This window comes from Lontra canadensis, unplaced genomic scaffold, assembly GCF_010015895.1.
Source record: "Lontra canadensis isolate GAN:19392208 unplaced genomic scaffold, GSC_riverotter_1.0 scaffold115, whole genome shotgun sequence".
Lineage (NCBI taxonomy): Eukaryota > Metazoa > Chordata > Mammalia > Carnivora > Mustelidae > Lontra > Lontra canadensis.
In genome coordinates, this window is record NW_022631109.1 from 4,286,211 (window position 1) to 4,312,460 (window position 26,250).

At 43.8% G+C, this 26,250-nt stretch overlaps 1 protein-coding gene across 1 annotated transcript in view; it reads left to right on the plus strand.

Annotated features, from left to right (window-relative positions):
- EXT2 (exostosin glycosyltransferase 2) overlaps positions 1-26,250 on the plus strand; it is a 137,332-nt gene that overhangs the window by 69,362 nt on the left and 41,720 nt on the right. Inside the window, exon 9 of the mRNA XM_032840719.1 lies at positions 21,052-21,241. Within this exon, the coding sequence (XP_032696610.1) occupies positions 21,052-21,241 (190 nt within the window). The remainder of the gene's footprint in view (positions 1-21,051; positions 21,242-26,250) is intronic.

Genomic DNA, 26,250 nt, shown 5'->3' on the forward strand with positions numbered 1-26,250 from the left:
CAGCAGCTTCCGGCTTGTTTTGAACGTGCTTGGGAAGACAGTAAGCTTATTTACTGCAGAGATAAATGGGGCGGCCTGGCTCTTGTTGGAAATCAGACCCTTCCTGATGACTTCTGCAGTTGTAATGCTTAGAATTCTTGAAAAGATTCTATAAGCAGTTGATAATAATAGCTTATATTCCGAGAGCTTCGGCTCAGCCAGGGACTGTGCTCAGCTTTTCATATAGATGATTTCAGTGATCGCTGCCATCACCGTGGGAGGAAAGTAATCCGCAGAAGTGATCTCGAGGCCTCATAGATGGCGCCAGTCCAGACTTGCTCCAGACTGGCTGAGGCCCCCGGGTGTTTCCAGCAGAGAGCTGGGATGGTCAGAAGTTGCTCTCAGGGCTTTCTCCTTGCTTGAACGAGTCATAAGGCCCTTGTGGCCTTGTAGGGACTGTGGCAGTGGCCACACCTTCTTTCTCACGGAAAGTGCCTGCAGCTCTGGGCCTGGTGGTTCTGCTTTGTAGGTACCTTCCAGCCTCGTTCACACGCCTCAAGGCTTTCACGTGAGAGAGCTAGACTTGAATCCATTCTTCATTCTAGTCCATGCTGTCTTTCCGGCCAGCCTTCCTGGTCTCCTGATCCCACCTTCTCTCAATAGAATGTATTTAGCCGCTTGGTTAATCTTTGTATAGGACCCTCCTTTCCACCCTCCTGTTCTAACTAAGGGGTGACTGTGTGTCAGGCACCCTACTAGGTGCTGGGCATGCAGAAAAAGCAGCCAAGTCCCTCGCCTCAGAGGAGCTCTCCGCTAATGTGGGAAGTCAGTGAGTAGACCACGTAGTATGCGATGTTCTGGAATAGAGTGGTGTCCAGAGTGCCAGGGGGCACAGAGGGAAGGTGGCACCCTCGCTGGGAGGGGCCAGGACACTTCCTGAAATGGGTTGTCCTGAGAGGAAGTCAATGTATGCTTGTGGTAAAATCCAACACAACAAAAAGAAACACCTTTTTATTGTGCTTAAGGGAACATTTTCTTCTGTCCATCTCCTCCCTTGAATCCGTTACTGGAGATAACCTTCCACAATGTTTCTATTCATATATAAGCATAAGTGTATAATTTTGGAGCACAGATGAGATTCTGTTACACATACTATTCTGCACCTTGCCGTTTTACTTTAGTAGGCTAGATCTTGGACTTAACTTCCACTTCGTTCTGTAGAGGTATCCTTTAGTGGTAAGGATGGCTAGAAAGGATTCCATTGTTTAGGTCTGTCTTACATAACAGATCTATTACTGATAGAAATTTAGATTGCTTTCATTTTTTTCTATTTTCCAATAGTAATACAAAAGACATATATTTCTATGTTTTCATAAATATAGGAATATATCTATAGAATTAATTCCAGCTGAAAAATATACACATTTTGAATGTTATTAATTTCAGCTGAGAAATACACATGTTTTGAATATTGATAGATACTAGTAAATTGCCCTTTGAAAATACTCTACCAGTTTATAGTTCTCCCAATAACATTTAGGTTACTTGATCTCTCCATGCCTTCAGTTAACCCTAAGTACTTGAGTTTGTGTTCATCTGCTTGGTAAAAAATGGTCTTACGTGTGTGTTTTTCAAGTGGAAGGTCAATATCTCCATCGGTTTCTCCCGGAGTACAGTTACAAATCCTATTTGTATTTTATTGGTCATTTATTTATTTGGTAGGTATTTACTGAGTACCCGCTACCTTCTACCTTCTGGTCGTCTGATTATCTTGACTTGCTTATGGAGTTTCATAGGAGCTTTTGAGCTTCCTCCTCTGGGCTGAAACATTTCCACTACTCCAAGTATATGGAATAAGCTTGAGACAAAGAATGCTACCCCTGTTCCTCTGCAGGAGAATGCTTATACATAGGATAGCCGTGACCTAGCCAGAAGGTGTGGAAAGAGTCTAATAGGAATAAATGGTTGGAATTTTGGTTCCTTGTCTTTCATAAGACTATGGGCCCAGAGAAAAGAGTACATAAAAATTTGTAGCTTTGAAATAGATGTGTTTTAATGTGGGACAGAGCGGTCAAAGTGCTGGACTGTCAGTTTGGGAAAGAACATAAGTATAAAAAGCTGAAATGTGGATGTGCAAATGGAAAATTTGTTTTTTCTCTAACTTCTTGAAGTGTTGTTTTCAGGCTAATTTAGTGCTCACCACGTTTCTAGGAGCTCAGGTGCTGAGTGCCCTGATTTAAAGCAGCGGGTTGTACATTTCTGCATCTTCAGCTAAGGCAACTGACAGGAGGACTGAGCAGTGCTGATTTATTTGTAGTTAACTTTTCCCCTCCCCTTTGGAAATATTTAACCTACTGTCGAAGTGATTACTATGAGCCCAACCTGTAGGGGAGTCTCCCTTCTAGATTCCATCAAATTTACAATATCAGACCCCCTGAAGTGGGAGTAGGTGTGGATCTTAGTCAGTAAATCAGGGGTTGGTCTTGTGTTTCCAGATCTACACTGTTAAGGGCCTCCAGCCAGCCACATCCTCCACTTGTTAGGAGCAGAGAGGAAGGGGTGAGGGCACGAGAGTCCGATTTTGCCAAATGCTGCTGCCTTGGTTTAATGTTAAAAAAAAAAAAAAAAAAAAAAGGAGGACCACTGTGTGTGTGTAGATTCTGAAGAGAGTGAGGGCTTGCAGAAACCAAGTGTTTGTGTCGCCAGTGACACTTGGCATTTCTATCTCTAGCCAGCTAGGAGGCAGGTTACATTAACCACATTGTGTCACATTCTCAGAACTTGAAAAAGTTGGCAAAATAATTCTTGAGCATAACCGTAAGGTAGCAGATCTGTCTAGTTTGGAGAAATCAGCCCTTTGTTTTGATTCTTGTCTTTGGAAGGAATTTCTCAGCAAGTTAATGTTCCCTATGTGGGGACAACAAGTTTGCTTTTACCGATTAATTTTCGTATTTCCTTAGGGTGAGAGTGCCTGTATTTCACTGCCTTTTTGGTCTCTCTGTGCTTTGATTTTTCTCCCTTTTTTGCAGATATCAGCAGAACTATCATCTCCCCAAATACTCCACACCTGTATCACTTCTAACGTTCATGTGATCTCTGGTCGCGCCTGTGGTAGGCTCCTCCACACATCTGGGCATTGCTCATGGAGTGGGGGAGCTGCTCAGACACCCTCTCTTGTCTTACCTCTGGCTCTCTGCCAAATGTGAGCACATCTGGAGGACAGAGACGGAGGCAAGTGAGCATTCAGTGTGATATGGGGACGCAGTAGGCCAAGAACTGTAAATTTTCGGTTTCTGATATGTGCCACCAAAACCATATCCTCTTACTGACAGTTTTTTTTTTTTAAACTCAGTATAATATAGCTCTAAAATCACATTGGAGAGTAGAATATATTCCCTGATCATGTTTCTACGATATGATTTGAAAGATTGTACCCCATCTTATCAATATGTTGTAACTTTATTTACCCAGTCCCTTTTGATGGATACTACCTAGTATTTTTTCGGATTTGCTATCCTCGATAACACTAATGAGGAGACTGCAGATTTTTCCCACTTCTGCATTGACCATTCTGGACCTAGAGCAGGAAGGAGAGAGAAAGCAGGGGTCCCATGACCTTTGACAAAAGTTGATGAGGAAAATGGGGAAGTGACTTAAAATGGATTATCATATCCTGTAGAAAAAAGAGGTTGGAAAGTAAGAGCTTATTCCTGTAAAATCTAGCCAGAGGGGTGACTTAGTTGTGAGCGAGACCTCAGATGAGGAGTGTATCCTTAGCTGGGCTTCTAGGAGCCTCACGTGCCGGCCTCCACAAGGGCTCGCTGGGGCGGGGAGCGGGGAGTGTGCATCAGGTCACTTGAAGGGCTCGTGCAGCCGTGAGGAGCCGGGGTATTCAGAGCTGTGGGTCCTAGGTGGCAGAGCTTGCCCTTAGTCCCCATTAAGTTCTGAGGGAGGTGAGTGCATACTTAGGATGCATCAGAATTTCCTGGAAAGCTTGTTAAGACACCGATTGAGTAGGCCTGGGTGGGGTCCTGGAATTTGCATTTCTAGCAAGTTTCTGGATGGTGTTGGTGCCGCTAGGCCAGGGACCATACTTTGATGTGGGATTGATTCACTGTGTGTGTCCTGACTTACCCACCAGAGAAAGCACTCCCTCTCCTCCTGTCCATTTCCTCTTCTGGACCCCCGACCCGGGTTTGAAGCATCCAGAGTTGGCTCCAAGGGCATCTGTCTCGCCACTTGAAGTACTCCGGGCTGGCTGCACTGAGATGTCCAGGCAGCAGCCCCCACTCACCAGTGTTGGGGTCGTACGAGCAGCTGAGAGTATCACGCAGTGGTGAGCACTGCCAAGCGGTCAGTCAGTCCGCAGGCTGAAGAAGTGCCAGCTCGAGTACGTCGGTGAGGGCTCCGGGCTGAGGAGACAGCACGCGAACAGTCTGTTTAACTCCACTCCGTGCCCTTCAACTTCCAGGTTGTGGAATGTTTCTCTGGCATTTGAAAGCCTACCCTGCCCCCAGCAGTCCTTCTGGGCTGATTCTCCCCTTCTTCCTCCCACTGCCTAGATACGACTAAAGTATGTATGGAATTTAGAATGTTAAGCTTGCATTTTAAGTACATACATGTAAGCTCTTCGAAGGCTTGTTTTCAGAGGTATCGCGTTTGTAGCATCTCAGTCACTCAAGGGCTCCGGTACACGGCCACGAATTCCAGCACTTGCCTTGTGTAGACTTTGCCACTGGACTGCTCTGTGGATACAAGCCAGAAAGGCTGAGATCGTCAGTAGCCAGGGAGTAAAGAAAGCTGAGTCAGGTCGGTGGCTGGGGAGATGCGGGAAGATCCAAAGAGCTTGATCTGGGGCCCCAAGCAAACAACTTGGCTGACTCTGATGGTCCGCTAGAAAATGGAAAAGACCGGGTCACAAGCCAGGCCCAGAGCGGGAGGATGTGTAAGGGGAGCAAAGAGATGAGCCTGGAGGTGTGGCTGAGGTGACGGTGTCACTTAGAGCTTTTGGACCAACACCGTACATTCTTCCTCCGGGGAACTCATACACCTGTGGGACGCACCCCTGCACCCCTCCCTGGCCGCTGCGGGGGAGGCGGAGGGTGAGTGAGCGCGCTTGGTTTCCTCGGATGCAGTCTCACCTCCGGGGCTTCCGTACAAGCGAGCTTTATGGCTCTGGCTTTCCTCAGTCAACACCTGACTGCTTCCTTACGTCATACTGCTGGAAGGAGGGCAGTGACTAGAGTAGGTTTCTGGAGTCTTGCGGAAGTTTGCTCTGGCAGCGGGCTGAAGAGCATACCGAGTGTTTTGGCACAGTCATCCTTGGTGCGTGCCCCAGCCATCACTTAGGAGCACATATTCCCTTTCTCCTTTTTTGGGGGGGGGGTCACTTAATTCTCTTCATGTCTGCTTACATGACTCGGTAGCAGAAGTTACCAGGAAAATATAGCTGCTGGGTGTTATAACATCAGGATAATGAAGTTTGTTTTCATTTCTAATATCCTAAGGTAGTTATGTGCCTCCCAACCAATGAATATTTGGGTGTATTCTAATGAATGGGTTGGTGCAGAGTAGAACCATTGCTCTAACTAGAGGTGGATTCTTGATCTTTGGTTCTCTCTTTTTTTTTTTTAAGATTTTATTTATTTATTTGACAGAGAGATCAAAGTAGGCAGAGAGGCAGGCAGAGAGAGAGGAGGAAGCAGGCTCCCTGCTGAGCAGCAAGCGCGATGCCGGGCTCGATCCCAGCACCCTGAGATCATGACCCCGCCGAAGGCAGAGGCTTAACCCACTGAGCCACCCAGGTGCCCCATGGTTCTCTCTCTCTTTTTTTAAATCTGTTATATTTCTTACTTTTACATTTTTAAAAGTTGTGTAGCTTAACACATGTAAGGTTCAAAAATTCAAATGGTAAAATAAAGCCTATATCTAAAACTGAGGCCTGTTCCCAAGGGGCAACTGGTTTCAACTCTTCTAGCTTTCCTCTGGGATTTATCTTCCTATCTCCCCATCAAGTGCTTAGGGTGCTATTTTTTTTTTTTCAATTTCTCAATCATACACATTATCTTTTTACTTCCTTTGGGTCAGCAGTTTTTCTCTTGTTCTCTTCTTTCTTTACATATTCCATTTCTCCCAACTTTCCGGTAGGGCTGTATCACCATTTTTCATTAAAGCCGTATTTATTATGTGCATTATTATTAGAACTGTATAAATACATGTTTTCTCTTTTTTCTCTTTATGGAACTTCTGTTACCTAAATGATGAATATGTTAGATTGAACCTTATTTTTCTTATCATTTCTGTTCTATTTATCATCTCTTTTTATTTCAGTAATCTTTTTGTCTGAGTTTCTTAGGTATTTTCTCAATTTTATGTTCTAACGTTTCTTTTGATTTTAGAAATTTTGTCTACTTTCAATTTCTAAGTTTTTCTCAATTTCTTTTTTTTTTAAAGATTTACTTATTTATTTGAGAGAGAGAGTGAGCATGTGCAAGCAGGGGAGGGGCAGAGGGAGGGGAGAGAAAGAATCCTCAAGTGGGACTCCCTGCTAAGCATGGAGCCCAATTCAGGGCTCAATCCCAGGAGACTGAGGTCATGATCTGAGCTGAAATCAAAAGTAGGATGCTTAATCCACTGAGCCCCCCATGTGCCCCCTTTTCTTGATTTCTAATTAGTCTTCTTGTATAGCTTCCTATTCTTTTTTTTTAAGATTTTATTTATTTATATGACAGAGAGGGAGCACAATCAGGGGGCATGGCGGGCAGAGGGAGAGGGAGAAGCAGGTTTCCCGCCGAGTAGGGAGCCTGATGCAGGGCTTGATCCCAGGACCTTGGGATCATGACCTGAGCTGAAGGCAGACGTTTAACCAACTGAGCCACCCAGGTGCCCCTATAGCTTCCTATTCTTATGGTAAGACTACGGTACTCTCTTTCTCTCTCTCTCTGAAGATACTGTGATTTTGTTTTTATTTTTCTTTAGCTTCTTGTATAGTTTGTTTCCTCTAGATTCCTTCTTCAGTTCATTTTCTCTTTCATATTGGCAACTTTCTTCAAATACCTGATGTTTCCTGCAGTCTTACTTAAAAGTGGGATGCTGAAAGCTGATTGAGAGTTCTCTGTAAGGCCTGTCAACTGGTGAGCTTTACATCAGTTAAGAGGATGGGGACCCAGTCGTTTACCCGATGTCACTGTTCATGGGCTGTCTCTGTTGGATTGGTTCATTGGTCCAGAGAGTAATCTGTCTGCCTTTGGGAGTGGAGGAGCATGGGTAATGTCTGGGTTGCAAGCACCCGAGGAGCTGAATGGGGGAGGAGGAGACACGTTCTCATTCTTCATTTATACGTGATCACTTAATGCACTGTATTCTGTGTGCTGCCTCACCGTGCTTTCCATGGCTTGGGTATCTGACTGTGGAGTCCCTCTAATTCATTTTCTCCAGGGAATAAACTTCCCTTCTCCTGCTGAGGTGGCAGCGGAGACAGGAGGACAGGCAGAGGGCTGGCTTGCCTGTGCCTGTCAGCTTAAGGGATCTTGGAACCAATGTTCTTTATTTCTGTTTTCAGAGTCCCTTTTTCTGGGACACCTGTTATCTCCAATTTCTTTTATTTTGTTTCATTTTGTTTTGCTTTTTTTGTCACCATACAGTACATCATTAGTTTTTGGTGTAGTGTTCCACGATTCATTGTTTGCGTATAACACCCAGTCCTCCATGCAATCCGTGCCCTCCTTGACAATACCCACCACCAGGCTCACCCATCTCCCCATCCCCGTCCCCTCTAAAACCTTCAGTTTCCCAGAGTCCATAGTCTCTCATGGTTTGTCTCCTCCTCTGATGCCCCCCCCACTCTTCATTTTCCCTTCCTTTTCCTAATGTCCTCCAAGCTGTTTCTTATGTTCCACATAAGATTTTATTTATGTATTTGACAGAAAGAGAGAACACACGAGGATGGGGAGGAGCAGAGGGAGAGGGAGAAGCAGGCTCCGCACTGAGTGTGGAGCCCAACGTGGAGCTCTGTCCCAGGACCCTGAGATCATGACCTGAGCCTAGTCAGACACTTAACCAACTGAGCCACCCAGGCTCCCCCTAGTCCCTCCAGTCCTTCAATTTCTGAGTCTTCTGGTCAACTTTGAAAAGCTTAGCTTTTTTTTGTTTGTTTGTTTCTCTTGGTACTTTATGTTGCTCTGCCTTTTGTTTGTTTGCTTAAACAGCCCTAAAATTCTCTGTTTTTTATTTTGACATAATTTCAAGCTGAAAGTTCCAAAAAATAGTACAGAGAGTTTCTGTACATGCTATACAGTATTTGTCAAACGTTAATGTTTTACTATATTCCCTTTATACTTTTCTCTCTCTGTGTATGTGTACACATTTATATTTATTTTTCTCCTAAGCCATTTATTTGAAAGTTGCAGATCTGACACACCTTTACTCCTAAATATATCTCATAAAGAATTACAGTACAGTTATCAAAGTTATCTGAAATAAACATTGATATATTATTTAATCTATAGACCTTATGTAGATTTTTCCAATTATCCTAATGTCCATTACAGAAAAAAAAAAAAAAATGCCAGACCATGCGTTACACCAGTTGTCATGTCTGCTTACTCTAGAACAACTTCTCCGTCTTTGCCTTGCACGACGCTGAACTGTTTAAGAGAACATGTTAGTTATTTTGTAAGATGTCTCTCGACATCTCTTGATTTGGGTTTGTCTCGTGCTTTTGTATCAATTTATGCATTCAACTGAAAATTGTTGAAATTCAAATTATGCCTTTTTGACTGGAATATCACAAAAATTATATGTCTCAAATGCATCGTCTCAAATGGGGAAATGCTTTGAGACCATGTACATGCCCTGCTCCTTCTCAAACTTTGCCTGGCTTGTTGTCGCCTCCACTGATGATTTCTCACCCAAATCAGTTTTTGTAATGGTTGCTGAACGGCTGTAATTCCCGCTTTCTATCTGCTTTTGAGAGTAATTATTTTGTCTTTGACCTGAGAGTTCATGTCTTTAATCAGTTTTGGAAAATTCTCCATTGTTTTCTCTTCGAATATTATCTGTCATTTTCACAAATCTTTCCTTTTCCTGTTGAATGTATGTCAGACCTCCTTCATCCTGTTGTTATGTCTCTCAGGTTTTTCTTCCCTCACGTTTCCCACATTTTTATCTTTCTGTACTACACGCTGGATAATTGTTTCACATCGATTTTGCTGTTCTCTTCAGCTGTGACTGATTTCTTTTTCACCCATCCATTGAGATTTAAATTTCAGTGGTTATTTTTAGAAACAGTTTTAATTATTTTTCAGATCTGTCTGCCTGGTTTTTTTTTCATAGCGTCTTTTTAAAAACTGTGTATTTAAAAGTTCATCCTTTTATAATTATTTGAGATACTTGATCTTTTCCTATGATCCATTTTTAAATTTCTTGTAAGGTCTGTTCCTATCATTTCTCTACTGCCTATTGCTCTTGTTGCTTTGTTTCCTTATATGTTTTATAATTTTGGGATGTGAGTTCATCTTCAGTAAGGTTTCCTGTGGTAATCTTTGCCACCTGGGCAAGGGGGTGTTACTCCAGAGGATTTGCTCGTTCTTGTTCCTTTGTTTGTTTTGGCTTCTGCTAGGTGTTCCAAAGTTATCCAGGAGATAAATCACTTTTTAACATTAATTTCTCATAGGAGGTTTCCATACTACAGATGGAGATTTTGTTTAAACCCCAAACCTCTGTGAGGGCTGGTCTCCATTGGAAGCACCCCAACTCAAACTCAGGTTGAAAAAGATAAGTGTTTTTTATTGCCTCCATCTCTGAGGGGATGACATTCTGGACCACCTTTTCACTGAAGGATTCTGCCTTTGTGTGTATGTCCCACTTCTAGTTCCCTCACGTGCTGTGCCCAAGGCCATTGTCCCTCTCTTCTGGCGTGGACCTTAAACCCGTGTGGCACCAAGTGCAAACTACCTCTGCCTTCCTCAGTGTTCCACAGTGCCAGTCCCTCCCATGTGTTCAGCTCATGATTGCGGTTTCTTTTCATCTTCGGTGCCTCAGAATTCCCATGTCCCCTGGCCTCAGCTATGTATTTGGAAGTTTTGTTACATTTCATCCTACATTTCTCTGTGTTGGATAGCAAGAAACGTCATCTGTTTCACCTCCCAAGATGTGTTGAATTCTTGTCCACTCTTGTCTCCTTTTGCCCTCGCAGGTTCATGCCTTTCCTTTTTTGCGGGAGGAAGCAGGGGTAAGACAGAGTAGACAAAGCATATGCCTTACCAGAATTCCAGAGAAATTAAGAATTCAGAAATGACTACATTGTAGAGGTTGTTCTTTCCACATTGTATCAACTTGAATGGTGGTGTTGTACTCCTCTCAGCTCCGAACCACACAAAAAGTTTGGTTTTCTTGGTCGTACCCGTGTTGGTGTTTTGTGCTTAGATGCCATAAGCTGTAACTTCATCTTTTTCAAGAGTTTCTGTTTACCAAGCTGGTGAAGTCTTCCTCCATACTGCAGCTGGCCAGCAAACATTTTTATGCCTGGGCCAGAGAACAAAACTCTCTTTCCAACTATCAGACTATTCCAACTATAGGAGAGTCCAATGAAATTGGAAATGTGTATTACCTCTCATGAGAAGTGGTAGTTTCAGCACCATTGACATTCTTGAAAACTTCAGATTAGAGATCAGCCTTGTTTATTTGAATCAAATAAATCACTAGTTTTTTCATTAAAGCATAACTTTTAAGAGTTTACAGTATACTTTTGAGGTAACAGATCCAGGGATGATGGTTATGCATTTAAAGACCATGTCCTAAAAATAAATCTTTTGACCTATCAAGCAGCTGAGCTGTTATTTTTAATATATCGAATTAGGAACCAATAAAAATCAATGATGTGTTACTTTTGCCCCTATTTTTTTGTATTCACTCACTTAATTGATTAACAGTATCTTAAAACTATCTTACTGTAGACATGTTTAGTGAAATTTATTACTTGCAGACTGATAGAACTCATGAATTATTAAAAGCATCAGCATATGGAACCCACTCTTTCCTCATTCCAAATTCTTTTAATATGGCTTATGTTGAGCCATTTAACTGGCTTCTGTCCATCCCACTGATGGAAGCCGCAGCCAGACGAGGGTTCTTATAAATGATTGGCTTCCTTTCCAACCAAGAGGAGGATGAAATGTCAACTTTTTCCTCTACTACCTGAAAAGCCATCAGTGGCAACGCTTCCTGCTCTTCTTGACAGTAGTTTGGCTTTACAGAAGAGGGGGCAGGCATTTAGCCAAATGTGAATTTCAGTGGTATATAAAGGAAAAATTTAAGTAGCTGGAACTCAGATAATAGCTGGCATTTTCAGAGAGGCATTCAGATGGATTTAACCTGTGAGTCTCCAGTAAGCTAACTAGAGCTCAGAAATTCCTGAACTGCACATTTTCCTCCCTTCTCTCCTGGTGATGAGCCCAGTGACTTGAGGTTGCTTATGGAATCTCTCTTTGTAGCACTCTGCTTATCTATAGAACGGGTTTAGGGTTAGTAACTGCTTTAGAAGAGTGCAGCATAGTGGCTGATTACCAAGGACTAATCAAGACCACTGAAAAGGACATTGTGGACTCAAACCTTGGGGTTCAAAGCTGTTTATTAACTTGACCTTGTGCTTTGAAACTTGTTATCCTTATCTGAGAAATGGGGCTTTTACTCACTTTGCAGGATTATTATGAAATAACATATGTGGAAGAATTTTGGAAGTGGTGTAGCACTGTAAAAAGAAAAGTTTTGTTAACATAAAGCTTTATCACATGGAAACAAATTTTGGAAGCGGGTAGAACCCTGGTGGGGAAAATTGAAATTCACAGGACAGCAGTCTTGTGTTTGTTTCCATTTCCAGATAGGCTTTATCGTGTATTTTCCATTGCTCAGTACTTAAGACCCCAAGAGTGAACATTCTGTTAGCTTCATTCTTACAGGTAAAGAAAGTGTGACTTACTTAAGAGCCATCTCCCCGTCATTCGATCTCATAAAAGAGGACGTGGAGTCGGAAGTCCATCATTCCATCTGTTAGAAGATGTTGCCGTATGTTCGTGTTTCTATCTTGCTCACAAACTTGGCACCCCAATTAAATAGGAAACACAACAGCAAATAATTAGGTCGACAGTGTGACTAGAGAAAGACTTCTGTCACCGGCTTTGTGATGGACTAGACACGCTTAATGATCTTCCTGACTGAACGGCTAACATACTGAATGAAGTATTATAGAGCAGCATTAGCCCTTGGCCAAGCGGGCATGAAAGTAAGGTATTTGTTGACTCACAAAGTGAGTGAGTCAGAAAACAAAGTGAAACCAGGTCTCTTTGCAGGTGAGTAGGAGCCAGAGTCAGCTTTTGCCATGCAGATTTTCACAGTTTGATGACCTGGAGCTTTTGCTATAGAGAGTGGGACACAGGAGCGGGATGGAAAGCCTGTGGCCTGTGCAAGTTGGAGACTCAAAAAAGAGCTTCCTGGAGAAGCCAGGAAACTAAAAGACTAGATATTTACTGAAAGGGTAAAGAGCAATAGCTTTTGTAGTGGTCCTATTGCTGATAACTACAGTGAGAAGCCACCTTCACATGGTTTCTGGTCTGAATTCATACAACTGTGTGGTCCAAATAAGCCTTCTGTGGAGAATTTCATTAGAAGTGGCCCTGAATTGATAGGAAGCAGCAGAAGTAGACACAGACCCTCTTTAGAGCAGTTCGTCTTCAGTCTGGGTCTCATATAATTCTTACCAATAAAGTATCTAAGGAAATGAGCAGCTCACAGTTAAAACCCACAAGACCATACAGAAATGAGGAGACATCATGGATGAGAACCCGCAGAAACACACCTTCAAGGACTCTGATTATTGGATTAGATTAGATTGTTGGATTCAAAGAAATTGTTCAGATGCAGCCCAAAGAGACAGAAGAGTGAAGTGATGCGGAGAACGGAGGGACAAGGTCTAATCAGTTCCAGACGGAGGAGAGAGAGAGAGAGAGAGGAAAGAGGCGCTTTGAATGGGCAGTAGCTGAGAACTTTCCAAAACTGTTGAATGATACCAGACCTCAGATCGGCAAGACCTAGAAACCACAAGCAGGATCATCATAATGAAACTGAGGTACACCAAAGAAAAAGAGAAGTCCTTAAACTTACCTAGAAGAAAAAGGCAGACTAATGGTAGAAATCGCTTGCCCCATGCTCCTGTGACCCTGAGTTATGTCTCTGGCTCAATTTCTTTGGATGTCAGCAAGTCACAGTCCCTGTTTTCCTGGTGCACCCAGATGTGGTTAGACTCATTCCAGTTCCACCATATAGAAAATATATTTATGAACAAATTACTCTAAGTGAGTTATAGGAATTCTAAGTTGATAACTTAGTATCTCCCTTAGTTTATCCGCAGCACGAAGGGGATTTCTAGCCTTTGATTTTCTTCATCTGTCCTGTGTCTGTTTAGTGGGAAGTCAGTGAGCTGTCTCTATGGTGTTATCCTTGTTTTTGTGAAGAATTGGTTCTTTTTTATGGGTGGAATGAGTTAAAGATAGAACGCAACGAGTAGACTTCAGACTTGTTGCCGAATCTTTTCTCCCTTGATCTAAGAGTGCCTGCTTGAAGACAGGCCTTAGGTCTCTGTGCTTCTCCGGTTTCCATAGGCCGTGCAAGCCCAGTGGAGTGTGTGCTGCCAGTAGTTGGGGCCGTAGAGGCTTAATGGTTAAGGTAACGTGGGCCACGTTACTGATTGCCCCTTTCAAATCTCCCAGTAACCATTAACATAAATATCATCTCACCATTTTGGACAGGGGACACCACCCTTATGCACGTTAGTAATATGATGCTAATGCTTAACCCTTTCCTGGCTTGGTTTGCTTCGGAAGCCCTGCCTCGGATCCATGGGTAGGGAGTCTGTTTGAACCTAGAGGAGAAATGGAAGGGTTAACTCCTTTTGGTTTTGCCCTTTGACCACTTCAGGATGAGAGGCATGATGAAATACTTTTCAAAATCTTCAGTGGAAACACATCATGCATAATTGGAGCAAAAAAGAATAAATCAAAGCTTTTCCCCCCTTTTAGTCTGGTAATTCATAATTGAAACCACATTGAGGTAGGGGCTGATAACTTCAAAACAAGCAGGAAAGCTGCCCTTTCTATCAAGGTAGGGATAGGTAAGGCTCCTCATTACCAGGGCCTCAAAAGCTTCTGTATATCAAGCCTGTCCTCTCCTGCCTTCCTTTCTCCTCTGAATTCTCACTTTTCTGCTCAGGCAGACACCTTCAGTTAAATGAAATGTGGGTTCATTCCGGTATACTGAGTGCTCTTCTTATCACATGGATTTATACGTGGTGACATTTTAAAAAATATCTCTGATATGGTGCATAACAGGAATTAAATTTTGAACCATCCTTCTTCGAGGTTGAGTTTTTCCTGTCTGGAATTTGGTTGGTTTAGGTTGAAAGAGCCCTTTAGTTGGTAATGGAATGTGGTTTTCCTCACTCTTGATTTTATAATCCTCGAGTAGTTCAGCAAGAACATTTCAGGATGCTTAGCAAAGGCCATTTGCTTCCTATCTTCCTCCACTATCTGTATGGTAGGTGACCTTGGCTAGAATGGTTTTGGTTAAGCTCATATAGGGCTACTGTGACCTTTCAACTGAAGAAAAAAAAAAGGGAAAGCAAGATTGTAAGAAGGGTCCAGACAACTTTCTTTGTATGAGATTGCCGAAGGCACACCTAGTTTGAGTTTGAGTTTCTTTCTTGAAGGAGGGAACCCCTTTGCCCTACAAGTTGACTTTACGCCTAGCCTCCCAGGGCCTTTCTTCGAGGCATCTTGAAACCCAAACCCACGACTTTCTCTCGCTGCTTAGTCTGCTCACTGCTCGCTCATTCACCAGAGCTTTCCAGAATAAGCAATACAAAAGCTGGGATTGTGACCTGACAGTTGTCGTAGCTACTGTGGATTGCTTTTATGTGACTGCAATTGAACAATCTGGATTTCTTATTGAAGCTTCTATAATGAATATCTGTTGTGGGAGTGAGAAGTGAAGTTCGGGAGGATGGGCGAGAGATGGACAAGGTATTTTGGCCAACTGCCAGTATTCTGGCAGAATGATGCATACTTCTCCTCCCATCTTTGAGTGAACAGTTGCACTGTGTAGGTTTGAGAGTGGTATCGATAGCCAAGATGCATACAGTGCCGCTGTAATAAGTGGGTTTCGCCTTTTTTTCAGGTCACCAGCGCTGGGTGCCTGGTTTCATGCCCTGTCTTGCCACGATGGAGATCTAATCAGGCAATGGAGTTAATTGCTAGCATTGTTTGCCTTTTCCCTGGCAGAAGTCAGAGTCTTGAGTAAATTATGGAGGTTTAAATTTGCTTGATTTCCTGCAGAAAGTGGGGTCAAGAGGTCCCAGACTGTAGACACTCTCTTTGGTCAGCCAGCAGGGGGTAGCTCTTAAAGGTATTTCAGAGGTGACTAAATGCTGTTTCTGAAATGTCCTTCTCCGCTAAGTTTTTTTCTCTGGGGGTTAGTTTGTTGACCTTACCCCAGTGGAGTGGAGTGTTTGTGTGAAGGCGCATACCCCAATTAAAGCTGCCTTTCTCCACGCTGTCACTGTGCTCCAAAGGCAAATGGGATTATGTTCGAGGAGGGGGAAAGCAATTGGCACAGAAACCTAGCTGCAGATCAGCATTTCCGCTTTCTGACCTTTTGAAATAGAACCTAAAGTTAGCCATTTTCACTTATCGGAAAAACAATACTCGGGAAAAGAAAGTTACGAAAGAAATCCACGGAAAGCTAATCACGTGACTTACAAAACCTTCCCCCATTCAAGGCTTTTCACGCTGTGGCCTTGGCCGCCTGGCCGGTGCCTCTCATTTCCTCTCTCCTTCCTTCTCTCCGGATCTGGTGAAGGGGTCCTAGCAAGACTGCTCACTCAGTTTGCCAGCACTCGCCGGCTGACGCTGGACCGACGCAGCGGGCCCTCCTCATGTCCTCCGGGGGGCCGAGGCCACCGTGTAGACCTTTACATTCCCATAGGACTGGAATACCTGTGTCAGGGCTGGTTATCTCACTGAGCTGTCCGCCCCACCAGATGACAAGCATGTTGAGGGGGAGGCTGTGTTTGTCCTGGCACCCGTGAAACTCTTCCAGGCGAATAGTATGAGCTCAGGAAATGCACCAGAAATACGATCGGTAGGGATGATTGTTGACTTGGTGACACACCAGTGTTTTGGCAGGCAAGAAAAATACCAATGGAGAGAGCTGGACGATTTGTGTTTGGTTTAAAGTACGGTTCATGGAGCTCTGTGCTGAGCACTCATTGCTTGTGGGCCGACCTCATTTGTCACATCGCCCTGGGAGACGGGTACCATCATGGTCCCTGTTTTGCAGATGAGGAAGTCAACACAGGAGGAGCTTTACACGTCACAGAACTAGTACATGGCAGGGTGTAAATGCAAGCTCTCTGTGGACTCTCCCCATCCTGCCCTTCTTCAGAGTAGTTGGCCCACTGAGGTTCTCGTAAGTGCTTTAAAATGAGTGAACTAAGTTATAAATTACGTTCAGAACTCATGACATCCCTTCTTTGCATGTACCTCACCTGTTCACATCCATACATAAAGAGGACAGAAAGAGCATGACCTGGGTCATTGGGGTTTAACTTAACCATTCTTGAACAGGTTTTTATTGAGCGGTGCTAGGCACTGGCTAGGTACAAGCTGTTGTAACAGTTACGGCTCTTGCTGTCTTGGAGCTCTCGAGATAAAATATAAAGAACAGGAAGGAAAAGAGGAAACTGTGAAAATAAAAACAGTGTATTTGGAGAGGAAATAGAGGTAGAGAATCCAGATAAACTAGGACCCTGAAGCATGATAAGGTCAAGTCATGATAAGTCAACAAGTCATTCAAACTTGTTGCTGGAAGAGACCTCATGGTTGCCCTCCCACTTGTAGGAACCGTGGAAAGTAAAGCCCAGAGAAATGATTACTCCCGCAGGATCAGCCATGGGCGACCATTTACCAGATGTGCTTGTAGTGTGAGGTACTTTCCATCTACTAACTGTTTACTTTTATTAACAACTTCTGGCTTGTTAAGAAATAATAATTAAGAAATGTTAATTAACATTATTAGAAATTATTATCATCATTATATCTCATGTCAGGAAAAGTAGTCGTTATTATCGCAGTTATAGACACTGAGGTGCAAGAGAGGTTAAGTACTTCGCCCAGGTCACACAGCTGGTAAGCAAAAGAGCCTGAAATTATGTTAAGGACACATGATTCCCAAACTGACCCCAAATGTGCTTACTCACTGTTTGAAGTCATTTGCCTCCACCCCCTCGGCACATCCTGCAGTAGAGCACCAGGCCTGTGTCCTAGGAAACAGATGCTAGCGGCTTCTGTGTTACGTCTGTGTTCATCTCAACGTCTGTCTTTTACGGGAAGTGTTGGTATTTCAGACCTTGTTATGCTCCTTTGCGTCCTCTGTCTCCCCTTGATGCTGCCTTTTCTGCTTCCCCAGTTTTCACGCCCTCTCTGGTATGCAAGTGAGGAGTGTGGAAAAATTGAGCACCAAGACAAGTAACTGTCTGCTTCCCACCCACCCGTTCCTACCTCCCCTTGGAATCCCGAATGGAGCTGGCAAACAGGATGAGAACAGATCGGTCATCTTGCCAGAGACTCTGGTTCCTTCTCCTGGCAGTGCCTTGAAATCAGAGCTGTGATGCCCCTCAGGGGGTGCCTCCGTTGAAATTCCAAGGGATTCATTTTCTGAAACCAAGCTTCGCGTCTCTCAGGGAACTTTCCTCTCCTTTTAATGTCATACAGGCATTCAAGTGTGTTGGCATTCCCCACTTCTCCCGAAGAACAGACCCCATTTTGTTGGAGTTTTAATAGTTTTTCCTTCTGCGTTAGAGGCATATTTACCTTTTTTAATTTATGTGTTTCCTTTGTGTCAGTGTTATATATTCGGTGAGTTTTATTCCATGTATCTTCTGAAGTCCTAGTGTTTGGGGCGGTCTCTTGCTTATTGGCCCACATGTGATTATCAAGGATAAAGAACTTCCAGCATTTTTGTCTCAGAGAAGAGTTAGAAGTAATAAACTCCAGTGTTCCCCATAGTTCCAGTTTCCAGAGTTTCCAGAATGGCGGTGCCTACCTGGGACTCAGGGCAGGAGGGCTCGAGGGTGGGCCATGGGCCTCCGCCATGGTGTTCGGAAGCCAGACCTTGAACATCATCACGTCATTCTCTTTTCCCTCCCTTCCTTTCTGATTTTCTTTCTCCCTTTCTTCTTTTGACTGGTGAAGCAAATGATTAGGCATCATTCACTACGTTTAAGCCTACAGTTTGATCTTCTGTAAAACGAGAATAACCGTATCTGGCTTGGGGGTTGTTGTGCGGCTCAGATGAGACATGACACATAGCGCCTGGGGCCTGACACTTAGGTACTCAGTAAAGCTTTCACACACATTACAGCACCTCAGAAACTCGGCTTTTGTGTCCTTTTCATTTAAAATGGTGTTTTTCAAGCATAAGAGAGTACTGTGTGGGGAGGAGTGAATGAGCGGGCTGGGATGGTGACGGCAGAGAGACTGCACTTTCGGGGTTAACTGTGACTGAAGCACGGGGCTGCTTACTGACTTCGTTTCCATAAAGGTCAGGAAGGTATGAGAAATAAGCTTTGGGGTAGATAACTAAAAGGGGTTCCTACCAATGTGGACGAGATGCTAGGGTACCAGTGCTAAAATCTAGGTACGTTCTGACACTGCAGCTTAAAGTCAAAGCGTGAGGTCATGGAAACAAAGTCAGCCTTTCTTATTGTGTCTCACGGCTGTGAAATCTAATTATGGCCCGTTGTGGACATTTTGGCTTTAATATCCTGATTACATTAGGACTCCTGGAATCCCATTCAGTCTCTTTGAGTTCCCATCCCATGTGTATTCCATGTGTTTGTGTACATTTCCTGTCCCACACTGTTACATCTGGCAAACAGCTGTTGTCCTCTATGTGGTGATGGGTGTCCATCAGTGATAAGGGTGAGGCTGATGGGGGACCTTGGGAATCCCAGAGGACAGGAGACTAAGCGGCCAAAATAACAGTAGGATGTTTCGTGTCCAGCCACCTTCTAGCAGAGATGAAGTTCGGTCCCGGGCTTTTCACATAATAACATACAAATGTGAAGGTAATTCACATCACTGAACTGTATACTTAAAAATGGCTAAAATGCAAGTTTCACATTATATTTTACCACGGTTTAAAAAAATTTACATAATATACCAAAACCATTTAATTATATCTCAAAAAAGCTGTTTTAAAATATGAAAATGTTTTAACAATCTTATTATCAGAACAAAAACAGTTTTGCTTGTATCACCGCATTGAAATATACTTAATGTTTTAATGATAGCAAAGAAATTGAATTTCCTTCATTACTTTTTAAACCTGATTTTGAGAAAATTTTTGAACTTACAGAGAAGTTGCAAGAATGTACAGTGAACTCACACCTAGAACTCATCACCTAGATTTAGGCATTTTGTATATTCTCACTCTTTATTCACAGTGTCAGAAATGATGTGCTTTGATAGGTCTTCTATTGTTTTGCTTTTTGTCTTTTTTTTTTTCCAGACTCAATGTGCTAATTACTTATTGGGCCCTTCCAATCTGAAAATTCATGTCATTTCTATCTTTTGTCCCAAGAATTTATTTAATTTTTTTGATAGTCCTTTGTTTCTTCTGTACTCTGTTTTCTTTTTTAGGAACCTCCTATTAGGTGGATGTTGGACCTCCTGGATTTTCTCATCTTCTCTGAGCTGTTTTTCATCTTTGCCTTTTTGTTCACGAGACTGGAATAGATTACCTTTTTCTTTTAATCCTGCTTTAAAAAAAAAAAATTAAGCTATCCTATTTTTAATGTCCAAGAGTTCTTTCCTGTTCTTTGATAGATCTTTTAAAATAAAAATATCAGTTTATTCTTATTTCATGGATAAAATTTTCTTCCTGAGAATATAATTTGTCATTGATGTTGTTTTAATTTTCTTCTGCTTCTTCTGTTGTCTCTTGTTTCCTCTGAGTTCCTCTTTTTCTATTTGTTCGTTTGGTTTCTGTCATTATGCTGAAGATGTTCTTGAGATGACTGTGATTCTAGGATCTGTTCATAACTACCAGGGAAGGACTGAAAACCCGACTGGAAGGCAGCTCTGGGTGTGAGGGCAAGCCTCCTGCACTTAGGGTGTCACTGTCCAATGGTGGAGGGGGAATCTAGGCCCCTGGCTGCCAGTGTTTGGGGACTTGGAGGGGAAGAAGGGCAGCTGGCTCATAGACTTTGACCGGCGTTTTCCTCTCAGCTGTGGCCATGTTTCCATGCCCAGAGCCTCAGTTCCTCAGAGAATAGGCCTCCCCCCTCCTGTAGGGGTGGGCAGCAAGAGGAGTTTTCTGGCTGAGTGGCTGGGTGAAGCAGAGGTTTGTGGATCTGGGTCTCTTTTGCTCCTTATACATATTTTTAACCAGTCTTCCTGTTTTTAACCCTGCCCCTCCTCTTACCCCAGGTTCCTGCTCAGCTGATTTCTGAGCCTTTGTGGGGTTCAATGGTTTGGACTTGGTTCATTTGTTGGCCCCTCTGTGTGGTTACTTAGCTTTTGCCCTCATTCTCCTGCTCTGTTATCACTTCTCTGGTCCCTCCTAGTCTTACTGAAACCCGTCGATACTGCTCGTCCCCTGTTGTGTCTTCTCTCATTTCACTGTCATTGTCCATTTGTACTTTGTATCCACTGTCCCTTGAATTGGCTTGAGGAGAGAATGGAGCTCAATGTACGTGTTTAATCTGCTGTGTTTAACTAGATATCTCTTCTCAGCTACAAAAATTCTCTGCTCCTACTTGGGTGACCTCAGAGCTCAAGTTAATTAAAGAGAGTCAATACAAGTTTTGGGGAAGAGAAGACCAAAGAGTTGCTTTAGCTCTTGGGTTGGTCATGTTAAAGTCACCAAATCTCCCATGTCCTGGTTTAGGGACAACATTGCAAAAAAATCAGCTCCATGGTAACTAGGTCCTTCGCTGACCCACATGAACCTGTTGCCTTGCAGAAGTGGAGCAGCGTGAGCAACCCACTCTTCCTCCCACTGATCCCGCCACAGTCGCAAGGTTTCACCGCCATCGTCCTCACGTATGACCGAGTGGAGAGCCTCTTCCGGGTCATCACCGAGGTGTCCAAGGTGCCCAGTCTATCCAAGCTGCTGGTCGTCTGGAATAACCAGAATAAAAACCCCCCAGAAGGTAAGAAGAGTGGGAAAATGGTATGTTCAGGAAAGGCCTGGTCTGGGTGTTAGCACGCCTCTCAGCTGGATTGGTTTTTGGATGGCCAAATTATTTGTGTCCTTAGGTTTAAATGAGTTGTCCTGCTTTGTTAACTACAATGCCATTTCTGAGGCAGCATGACCCCAGTTTTCTCAGTCATCTCATTCTTGTTCTGGGGTGGCCCATTTAACCCCAAGCCCATGGCATGCGCTGTAGCCACAAGTGTTTGAGAGCTTAGGAATCAGCGGGATCAAAGGCCAGCAGCCTTGGGAAAACAGAGCTCAGCTTCCCTCAGCCATCTCAGCTGATTGTTTACATGAAAACTCAGTTTAAAAGGCATTAGTTTTCTCCTTCCTTATCTGGGCTCTGATACTGCACTTTGCTTCAGGAAAAAAGAAAAAAAAAAAAAAAGGACGGCTTCACTTTCCATTGGGAAAGTCAGCAGAGCATGCCCTCTTCAGGCTTCGACTCAGTTCCTTAAAGTGAGCGCTCACTCAGGTTCCCATTGGTCCATCCTTAATCGCTTTGTCCCTTGCCTTGGCCACCCCTGTGCGCTGCTGGTTGGTGCTGGCAGCTCAGGCTGAGGACTGTTTGATTAATTGGATTTGTTTTTCGTTCAGGACGCATAGAGTATGTTCCACCTGCATTTAGTTTCTCATTCAGTCTGTCTATTACTGATCCTAATCCCAGGGACTTCAAAGCTCCTGCCCTTTATAGCCTATTAAAGCCAGGAAGTTTCTGATGGATTAGAGCAAGGAATGAGTTTGAAGTTTGTAATGTGCACCACTATCACCGATAAGGTCTAGTTTATTGCCTGACAGTAGTATCTGCACTTTTTATGGCTATTCCCTTTTAATTGGTAATACTGAAGTCGGGATAGTCTACTTTGGAAACTACCAGTAGTAGTAGATCTCTAGTTTAGGCTGCAAGAAGAACATTTGCTGTCTGTTAGGCAAATCAGAATTTGCCCCAAGAAAATTCTTTAGTTCCTTAGACATTTAAGATATCCTCCTTAGTGGGATTTTTGTTCTCTTGAGAGAATCATATACTTTCTCTCTATTCAGGGAGCCATCGTTTAAGTAAACAAAATAGCTACTTTAAATGAAGGCCCTGTTTTACACTCCAGAGAGCAGTGCTTTTTCTCATTAACTATCTTTTCATGCCAAGTTTGTTTCTCTCCAACATCTAGTTTCCTGGATTTTTGTTTGTTTGTTTCATTTATTTGACTCTTTAAAAAGGAGAAAGAAAGGGGTAGAAGGAAAAAAGGAGCAGGGGAGAAGGACGAAGTGGACAGGAAGGAAAGGAAAGGCAGAGATAAACAGGAGTCGTGTTGGGGAGGGCCAGGAGAGGGCCACGGGGAGGGCCACGGAGAGGTCCACTGCCCATGTCTTGCCAGAGAGAAGTGGATCAGACAGCTTGGTGCTGCTCGTTGGTCTCTGGCTTAAAAAAGATGAGTCACATTTTGAGAAGGAAGGCAGTGTGGCCCTCCTGGGATCTGTTATAGGCCACTGCGTCATGCTGCATTCCCACTCGTGCGTCCAGTCCTTGCACACGGAGGTCGCCCACTTTCCGAGGGAGCCCATCAGCAGCCCACCCGCCCAGAGGGGCAGAGCTACGTGCAGAAGGGGCCTCTCCTGCCTTACGAACCCTGGCTGGCCACTTTGGGGTTCAGGTGAATGGTTTATTGTGAATTCAAGTCCCTTCTTTTGGGCAGGTATCATCGGGGACAGCTAAGAAGGGAGGAATCATTTTCTGCCTTCTTGGTCAAAGTGCTGACACGGGGGTGACAGGAAGCACGAGCGCAAACCTTGGTTTTGGAGCTGGGTGTTCAGTTTTAATTTTTGGTAGACCCTGCTAAGATGTAGCGGTTAATTTTATGACCAGGAGCTTAGTTTATTTTTGAAATATTTTTGGCTCTAGGGAGGAAAGCGAGCCCTCAAGTGACGAGGCCCCAGTTTTGACACGTTTAGAGACTGAACCAGCTTTTTTTTCCAGCAGTGGTTTTTAGGTCTCCGCTCGGGCTCTGGTGGGGTGGTTGTTTGGGGAGAGCACAAACCATGTTTAATCTTCTGTGGGGTGTTTGTTCAGTTGGTAAATGGGGCTGTCAGCTCTGGCCTTCATGCCAGCAAAGCCATCTGAATCTGTATGTATGGCATTAGTAGTGTATATATTTTTTAAAAAGTAAGTCCAAGGCTTTGAAATACTAGAGGCAAAAGTGATGTTTTTCACTTTCTCTACATTTACTAAAATAAATATTGTGGTGAACATGTCTGCTGCTGGGAGGGTTAATGCAGGCAGAAATCCCACCCCCCCCCACCGCCTTTTTTTTTTTCACTCTCCAACCAAATACTTTTTTCTTTTTGGTTACATTTAAGTCTAAATTGCTGGGTTTGAACTTTAAGTAAATACTTAGAGTAGGCAATAGAAATTTCCAGTGAGCTTTCGTCACATTGGTTTTGAACTCTGTCAGAAACAAAAAACAAGCCACTGCCTTCCTCCTCCCCAACTCTTCAATTTCCAAACTTGATGGATATAGAGGTTGTTTGGCTTGGCCCCTGGCCTCCCTGTGAAGGAAGCGATTACATTGTGCGTTTCAGATAGGTTTAACTCAGCCTTCTGTTTTAGCTGATTTCAGTGTTAAATTTGAATTGACCTCAGGAGCTCCCCGGCTTCAGATTATGACTTTCCTAGTTGTTAGCAGGCAGGAGGGGATGGGCCAAGTGAGTCACGACGGTCATCCCAGAGGAGGCAACAGAGAAGTAGAAGCCGCAGCCACCTTGCTTTTGAGCCAAATGCAGGGACTGTGGGGAATTACGATCACGTGGACCCGCTCTACACCAAGCAGCCCGAGCATTCCTGAAGTGAGCTTGAGGTTGATACAGAGGTAATCTGACCATTTATTTCATTGGTCTGTGGTTGTATTTGTGACAGAGATTGTCAGGATGGGCTTGGGGTCATCTTCAGTCGTCCTCATCATTTTATAGTACCCTTGCCAAGTTGGAGGAGAAATTCTCTTTGCTCGCATCTTTCTTGGCATCCAGCGTGGAGAAAACCGTTAATCAATACACATTTTAAAAAAATCCTGAACACAAGGAGTTCTTTTTCTCCTTCGAGCTAGACTGAAGTTCCTGACTGAAGTTATCAGGTCACCTGGCTCAGCTGTTTGTTTTTCATAAATTCAGCAATGTGTTTAAAAAACCCCTGTTTTTCAGACTGCTTTGTGTGGATGGAAGGTGACAGTTTTATTTTGCCCGCCACATATTCACAGGATGAGACATAAGGTACAAGGCCACACTGTCTTTCTTTGAACTCATTTAGAATTTAGAGTTTCACTTAGAATTTAGAAGGAGTAAGGAAAAAAGAGACCCATTTGGCCTCCGCAATGGAATTAGAGCCCAAAGGTCTCTAGCTATGAACTGTGTCCTTCTTCATCCCAAGGGGCCACCTCGTAGCCTCCTGTCTACACCTTTACAGGCTGTCAGAAGAGAAGTGAGGTCCATAAGACTTAAAAGAACCCATTTATGAAGATGAAAATGGTACACTGTTTTTATAGGCGTGTGTTAAACACATTTTAAATCCTACGAACAGGAGCTGTGCTGAGTATTATCTCGTCCTTCTGGCAAACCTGCAAGGACACTGTTCTTATTCCTGTTTTACAAAAATGAAACTCAGATTAGTTGTGTAATTTGCCTGAATTGGAAAACTGTAAGTGTAGAGCCAGAAATGAGCACAGGTCTCCGTGGATCCGAAGCTCGTGTCCCTTGCACTAAGGCCCACTGTACCCACTTAGATTACCACTCAACAGTAAGAAAATCATCACGCTTTGTCCGTTCTCTGATTCAGGCTTATGTAGAAGAACTAGGTCCTTGTCAGGGGCTCAAAGAGAGACAGGACAGTAAATCTGTTCTTTTGAAAATACTAATGGAAAGGGGGGGAAATGTTCTTTTTTTTCTCACCCACATTTTTCTCATCCTTCTGTCCTAATTTTTTAAACATTCAACATCCCATATCAGAATTACCTACTTTAAGGCAGAGAGTAATTATAATGCATATTTTTTATTTCTGCCCCCCACAGAAAGCATGCGGAAGCCCGAGAGAATGGCAGTTCCCTTTCTTGGAGGCCTATTTTATTTGAAAATGTGAAAACAAAAAACTGGGAGTTCTCTTTAGAGGCCTGTGTTGTGGTGACGACAGTGCCTAGACAGCTGGCCGTGGAGGTGGGGACGGCTTCTGCCCTGACTGACTTTTGGCTACCGGGGCCTAACTCAGAACAAGGACGGACAGTCCCATGTCCATCTTCGCCCCACATCATCCTCTTTGACCTTCATCATTCCTTCAAACTTGTCCATGAAAGACTTTACAGGGCAAGGGCAAGTTAGTTCTCTGTGGGTATTGTCTCGAGTAATTCTTCAGATAGCTAGGTGACAGTTGTGGAAAGCCGTCTGTGGGCGGAGCATGCTATACCCACGCATCAAGTGGAAGTCCAGATCCCATCCAGGGTTGTGATTCATTCTTAACCGAGGCAGCTAACCTGTTTTCTGTATGTATTGCAAAAGGAGGAGCTGTTTGTTACTTTGTGAGATTAGCACGGACAAGGTTCCATGTTCTTTTTGTCTCATTTGTGCGCTCGATTGTCTCCATTCTGGAGGGTTACTGTAGGGGTCCTGGTGATCTAAAAGTGGATACGGAAGGTGCAAGCTGGGGGCATGCCACTGCATTGCCAGAGTAATGTGCCAGGTCTGCCTGGCCCACTTGGCCACCCTTACACCGAAGGCTCGGGAAGAAGTCCTTTGATTCTGTAGATAGACACAAACGTTCAGGGGAAGGCCAGGCTAACAATGAGTGGATGTCTCCTGTGTGCCAGGCACTGTGCTGCTCGGGGCATTCCTGTTCATCCTCACAGTCAGCCGTGGGAGGGCAGAGTCGTTGTTCTGTCTCCATAGTGGAAGGAACAGGTTGAAAGTGACTGACTTGTTCAAGACACCATG